This window comes from Patella vulgata, chromosome 4 (genome assembly GCF_932274485.2).
Source record: "Patella vulgata chromosome 4, xgPatVulg1.2, whole genome shotgun sequence".
In the NCBI taxonomy this organism is placed as follows: domain Eukaryota; kingdom Metazoa; phylum Mollusca; class Gastropoda; family Patellidae; genus Patella; species Patella vulgata.
The window spans coordinates 16,149,004-16,156,642 of NC_065882.2; the positions used below are offsets into that span (position 1 = coordinate 16,149,004).

The window sequence follows — 7,639 nt, forward strand, 5'->3', positions numbered from 1 at the left end:
CGTTCTGCCACACTGGCAATCCAAATTGTGTGAAATAGCTTTATTTAACACCCGCTTCCACCGAGGTGATGTCGCAGACAGCAATCCAAATATAGGAAATACGTTTAAATAAGCATGGTCATTTGTATCTTTATGGTAACATTTGCACTGTGAGGGGAAGAATTCTGTCCGGGCAGCGGTGTTTCCGCCCACTCTTCTTCAAATAACAATTTGTACAAGAGGTGGCGGTTTGTGTCTCATCCGAAAGACTAGGTACACTTCTCTTTCCACCCCAACAGGCGCAACCTATGAAAAGTGGGAGCGGAGCTTCAAAAATCTCGAAATTTCTTCTCGGCCCATGAAACAGTGTTTTTGAACATCTACACCCCACACCACCCGCCACTCCCAACATATGAATCTAAAGGACATGAAAGGGAGATAATTAGAAGGTTTGTTTAACATGCTCTACTCCCTTCGTTCTGCCTCCCCGCCTGAATGTAATTAGTTTCTGATATTATTCTTCATTATTACAGAAATCTCCGCCATTATTAAAGACATTATCTAATTAGCTAAAGGAGATCGATGGTTAATTATACAGATTGAATACAGAATTCACCACTCGGTTATGCCGAGACAATATCTACTACACATCTAAAGATGCGATACGACGTGATATCAGACAACCTGTTGGTAGGAACAAGTTCCACGCGCTCTCGAGACAATAATCTCTTCTCTTCTCCTCGTGCCAAACGGAAACTATGTCACGTGACAATCAATAATGTGTTAGACAGTTCGCTACTGTTCAATAATTTCGCATTTCACGGTGTCAATCTGTAGCAGACGAATTGTTACTGAGTATTATAACAACCGCTCATTGACATCTGAGGGTAATCCGCCGACATGACTTCAAAGGGATTACCTGTGGAACATCAAAGAGATTAAGTCGGTATAGATGAAAGGGATGTATGATGAGTGATATTGTCAGGTGGTAAAGGTAAGAGGAAAGTTTTTACCTTTCTCAATGACGACACGAGAAATAGACATGGAGGTGGTGGTGGCAAAAATCATCTCTCTCCTCCTCATCACCACTTTCTCCGTTCTTGCTGGGTTATCCCCCCTTCGACTCATGAAAAACGTACCGAAAGTTTTAAACCAGCACAAGGAAACGGTGGAATATGTTTTGTGTGGATTAAGATGCTTTTCGGGCGGATTATTTCTAGCCACGTGCTTTCTGCACCTGGTTCCTGATACCATCGCAAAGGTGGAAGCCGTGATGAGAAACTTGGGTTCCCGGTCGACGTTCGCCGTCGCCGAACTTCTTATAATGGCGGGGTTTTACGCCGTGGTGTTCGTGGAACAAATAATTCAACTTTTATACGTTCGTGCTCTCACTTACGAGGATTCTGAAGAAAAAACGAACCAGTGTGATAGAAATAATCTAAACAATAGTGAAGACCATTTTAACATCAATTCAAATCATTTATCAGACACATTCGATGGAGTGAGTTTAAATTCGCTGCCGTTACCAAATCACACGGACCACGTGCTAGAAGACATGGATAAAATTGAAGTTATCCCGGAAACGGTGGATTATGAGATCGAATCAACGCCTCTTCAGGAACTGGAGGTTAAAAAAGTAGTGAGTGAACTAAGTAAAGGTGACGTCACGAATGGCGGTCATTATCGTTCTATTATATATCTAATGGCGCTGGCGTTTCACGGAATTTTTGAAGGAATGGCACTGGGTTTACAAAGTGTCGAGAATCACGTCTGGAGTTTGTGTTTCGCCATCAGTGTACATCGATGTGTTCTTGCTTTTAAATTAGGAATGGATTTATGTTCTACGAACGAAAAACAAGGAACGGCATTTTTATGTGTCGGTACTTTTACTTTGATTTCTGCTGTCGGTATTGTGATCGGTACCGTCATATCGTCAGGCGCCATGTTGTATGATGACGTCAGCGTACCGGACGCCATTTTACAAAGCCTAGCAACCGGAACAATCATTTATATCATATTTTTCGACATTTTATTTAAGGATTTAGAAGGACAAGGTGATTTAAAAAGGATTTCATGTTCGTTTGTTGGCTTCACGCTCATGGCCATTATATTTGCTATTACCCAAAGTTGAAATTAAATTGTTTGTAAACTACACACGGTTTGTTCTCCATCGTCCAGTCTGATCCAGGGTATGTAACCACCTAGCGGTTTTCATGAATTACGACAACTGTTTCGTTGTAAAGAGGGGTAGGCCTGGATTGAAATTATTTGGTTCACATTATAACAAATCAATTACATTGGGGATTGCCACTCTGGTATTAAAGAAACATTATGTAAAAGCTAAATCGGCCTATTCAACGTCTTTCGTTTGGCCTCAAATGTTATACTATATAGATTATTAATTAGACAATTATTCACATGACAAGCCCACAGTCAACTCTCTAGAATATCAGATAGCCATACGATACGAAAAACGATAGTCATTTAATACTATAATTTTAAAATGGATTAACGACTTTGTTTATTATCGTAACAATGGTGGGCTAGCAATGAAAATCGACTCTACGCTATGCCTATAAAAAATTCTAACATTGATAACTTCGCTCAGAATAAAGTAATTTAACTGAAATTTTCAACATGCTACTTTTTCTTTATCTATGTTTAAACTATTATAGCGAGGACTGTCAGCTCTTTACCCAAATCTTACATAATGCATCTTTAATACAGGGCTGTCTAGAGCGGAACCGGGCATCAGTAGTCCCCTAACATACATGCCTGTTATGTAAACGGTAAAAACGAAGCATTAATTGTATTTACTGGATAATTAATTCTAAGAAGCCATTTGCCCCTGGAAGATTTCTGGGTACAAAAGACCAGGTTCCGTGTATACATTGATAATGCAAGTAAGTAAATGGTTTGAGGTTGGAATGCTAAGAATGGTTGATGTAGAAATTAACGCAGTTCCTCGAAACATTGAACACTCAATTATTGGCAACCGTATTAGCTTAATGTTTATAGTTTAAAACGAAGTGAGTGACGTGTTGATATTGCCAGGTTCCCACTGCCGTGCGATGCATTACCATAGGATTGTCCCTATTGTGTTCACGATCTGCTAGAGAAAAAGAGCGAAAAGGGGTTTAACGTCCGCTCGACACAAAGTAGGTCATTTCGGGACTAACATATGGTCCAATTTGCTTGGGCGTAGGGGTCTTTAGCAGTGGGAGGAAACCGTTAGACCTGAGAAAACCCACGAGGCTGGACGGGCGACCCTACTCCTTGTCACGTACAACAGAAGAATCAATGACTCAATGGCAGACCTTATGATACAACGCACACACGCTAACCATTCGACCACCCCCCTCACCCCACGATCTGTTACGTGCAGATACGTTCGGATAACTTTCGATACGGTCAACACGATTGCTACGATTGACCTCAAACGTGTGATCAGACCAGATATTATCACCGCGATTGCGCCTCGATAAAAAAAACCCCACGATTTCAATCGTACCACTAATCGTGATAGTGGGAACCCAGTATAAGATGTTAAACACCATTCTATTATTTTCATTTATGGGGAATCGTTTGGTTTAACGCGTTTGCTTTACATCATAAGGTCTGTCATTGAGTCAAATGGTGTGGATCCGATCGTACACTTACACGCGACAAGGAATATCTCCCTCATATTGAAATTGTGGTTACAGTACTCATTCTCTCATCAGGTTGGTAATATACGTAATATCCACCACCTGTTCCTTCTTATTGCCGGTTGACTTTTTTTTGTATTATAATAGAATATATTATTATTGGTTTCTAAAGTATATTTATATAGATAGTGACGATCTCTGTCTAAATAACCAGTCCCTATATTTATACAGGAAAATGAAATGATATGGGGTTTAACGCCCTACTGTTCTACCCCGACTGGGCTAATCAAGACGGGCATACGCCATACAGTGTGCCGTTTTCCGTCGCATCCGAAAGACTACACGATGTCCATTGACAGGCCCTCTGACCTGCACCACTGACAATGGGGAACAAGATTAATATTAGGTCGATATCTGTTTAAACAAGGGGCTTTATATTATACAGGGGCTGGAGCTAACGGTCGAAACAACTGGTAGGTGTATGGTTAACAGTAATGCACTAATGATAATTTTAGCTAAAATGTTTTATTTCGCACGGCTTAACCCACGTTACTACATTGTACTCGTATTGATTATTTACCAACGTATCAGGTGTAGATAATCTTCCGACTTGGATTCAAAGGGATTTAAAACAGGACTATCAATACATTTTCGCAGACAACAAAATGGCGTCGATCTGCAAATATTGATGAACTTTCAATTCCAAATATTTTTGTAAATACTAAACGGAATTGAACATTGTAAGCACTGATAATTCTATTAGAAATGAAATGAAATGGGGTTTAACGTCCTACTGTTCTGCACCGACTGGGCTAATGAAGACGGGCATTCCTATTAGAGATTTGTCTTTCACAATATTGAAAGGGAATCAATAGACATGTTTCTTGGATAAGGGTTGCAACTCGGGAAGGTTGTTTATGATTTAGTTTCTATAGTTTTAGTTTTAACATGACGACGCCATGATAAAACGGCTTTTTTTTGTGGGGGAGGGGGCGAAACAATATTTTATTAATTTAAATTTACAAAATTCATATAATATATACAGGATACGATAACAAACTTTATCAGCTTATATAAAATCACTTCTTTAACAGGTTCACAACTGGCAATCATAATATGAACACAAAAATACAGTATCAAAAACATATGTACAATTTAGATGGTAATTTTAGGGTTACTTAAAGGGACATTATCATGGGTGGAATACGAAAATTTATATTTTATTTAACGATAAAACGTCATGTTAAAACTAAAACTATAGAAACTAAATCATAAATAACCTTCCCGAGTTGCAACCCTACTATATTCTATCACGGGTTGTCTTCACAAAAGGTGAATAGTATTTTGACCGGAAGTCCATCATAACAAACTAACAATTTGGTGAAATACTGGACTTACCAACAGTCAATAAAATGGTTCAATTCTTTTCAGTATTATTTGTAATGAATTGAAAATTTGTCTGCAGATGATATATGGAAATGGTTAACACATGCTAGTGCCAACTATGATTTTTAGGGTGGATTATTTCGTGAAAATACCATTGACATTTCCTCCAAAAGTTAAATGACGCACAGGGACTTTAAATAATTCGTGTAGGAATAACCATCCTGCTATTTAACCATTTTTGCCGTTTGTTGTATATTATTTAATGAGAGAGAGAGAGAGGGAGAGACAGAGAGGGAGAGACAGAGAAAGAGAGGGCTATTATTGTATTTAATGAGGCAAGAAGGTGTATTATCATCAGAGATTTATTCTCGTCAGGAAATTACCACCTGGATCAATGAAACATTTTTATATTCTTAATGACAGCGTTTTTAATTAGTCGGTGTTTACGAAGGCATGTCATGGAAGCCATTAATTATTAATATTGTTAATTAAATCGTTAAAGTGAGGGATTAGTTGTTTTGACGTACTACACGTGCGTTATAATCAATATTTTAAAGTGACGGTCCTAGTCAGTTCAGGAAAATCACATAGCCAAATAAAGACACAATAATCCACGGCACGGTTTGGCTGACACTTGTTTAAAGTCGCAGTCCCAGCCAGGAAACCAAAGACGAAAAATAAAAAAAACAAAAGAAAAACAACAAACCAACAGCCGCGATAGTTGCTCGAGATTTTCTGGAATGATTTCCCATTGTCAGTAGTAAAGGGCGGGGTCTGACAAGGAACAGCGTCTAGTAGTTCGAATGGAACGAAAAATCCGTGTACATATTGGTGTTCACGTTAAAGAACCCTCGACAAGTCGGAATTCGATATAAGAGTAGGTTGTAGCGCCGCTGTCATGACAAAATGTCCTATATAGCACACTGCACGTTAAAGAACCATCGACAGTTGGAATTCTATATAAAAGTAGGCCGTATGGCCGCTGTTCGGGCAAAATGTCCCTTAAAGCACACTGCTTGATGGATGTCCGTCTTCATGCCCGTGGATGCCCGTCGGTGCAGAAAATAGGGAGGTTAAACCAGTTTTTATTTCTATCCATTACTGTGTTTTGATTTATAAATGTCGTATACATGTAGCTATATTCACATTTAGTTATATAATTGAGCCATTAATAAATGTCAGACCATGTGCGAAGTGGGCTCAATTTATAACATAATTGTAAAATAATATTTGGAATAACAAAATAACAACGTATTATATGACAACCTGTTCCTTCGGCAATCTCGACAGTAGAACGACCCATCAACACAATGCCTCAGTTATTTTTAGACTAAGATAAAATGTATTGTTTGGAGAAGAATTTGGCGTTTCCACTCACTCTGCGACCAATTAAACCGACGAGTTTTATGAGAGAGAGAGAGAGAGCGGGAGAGAGAGAGAGAGGGGGGGGGGTAAATTCCAATCGACACAAACTAGGTCATTTCGGGACTAACATAAGGTTAAAATTTATCTCAACATAAATTGAGATAACATAAGGGTAGGCGACCCTACACCTTGGCAAGTACAAGCGGGGAATCGAAACCACGCCAGTTGTCTCATTGCCAATGACAGACCTTCTGATCCAACACGCACACGTTAACCATACCCGGACAGTGTTTATGAAGAAAAGTATATGCTGTGTGCTACGAGGGAATTTTGCCGGATTGCGACGTTTCCGCCTTCACTTCGGTGCTTTTTACACGACTGACAAGGGAAAATCACACCGAAACATCCAGGGGACCTCCCTCGGACAATACCGGGATCCACCCTGGCTAGTGAGCCGGCGCCTTACTCCTGATCAAGCGTGGTTCCTGCAATAACTGTAAATAAAGGGGTGAAATGAAATGAAATGGGGTTTAACGTCCTACCGTTCATCACCGACTAGGCTTAGAATGAAGAACGGAAATACAGGGGTATAAATTTCCAATATTTACTAATAATATTGCTTGTAAGGTCTTATGTTGTGTCTCTTTACAAGTTAAAATATCTACTAAAATCTTCATGTGGATGTAGATTATAAAGAAAATAATATTATACAAATTTTGATAACCCAAAAATATTATTATTTATAATGTTAATTGTTAGTTTGTTTTGGGGACATTTGTTTCGGGGGTAGGTTTCGGCTATTCAATTCTAATAAAACTGCAATCGAAAAGTTAAAAAAAATGGTTTTGAGTCAATCTGATTAAAATACCGATCTATATTTCGTTTCGTTTTTTATACTTTCGATGGCCTACACTACATGAAGATCAGACCGGTTGTGGTGGAAGGTCTCGTCAGAGGTTATAATAGTGACCTCAGGCATTCGATTAACAGCGTTGCTGTTTCTCCCACAGTTCCGTGCATCTCACACCAAAAACTCACAGTAACAGACCGTTTCATTGGCTTATCCCTCATCATCCAGAATGCCGGTTAAATAACAACTCTTCAAGAAAGTAAATCGAAATTTTGAACTACAAAAAAAAACCACGAAACGAAATAGGATCTGTGTTTTAATCAGATTTCTTGAAAGTGTAGGACGTAAACGGTTATACATCATCTAAATGCCATCAGATGTGTGTATAATTAGTTGGTGTAAAGTGTACTTT

The 7,639-nt window shown here is 38.9% G+C and overlaps 1 protein-coding gene across 1 annotated transcript; it reads left to right on the top strand.

Annotated features, from left to right (window-relative positions):
- Nucleotides 1-785: 785 nt before the first annotated feature.
- LOC126818642 (zinc transporter ZIP3) lies at nucleotides 786-2,133 on the top strand. The gene has a single exon (XM_050546166.2). It carries the CDS (start codon nucleotides 1,001-1,003, stop codon nucleotides 2,108-2,110), a length of 1,110 nt encoding a protein of 369 aa, XP_050402123.1. The 5' UTR covers nucleotides 786-1,000; the 3' UTR covers nucleotides 2,111-2,133.
- Nucleotides 2,134-7,639: the final 5,506 nt, after the last annotated feature.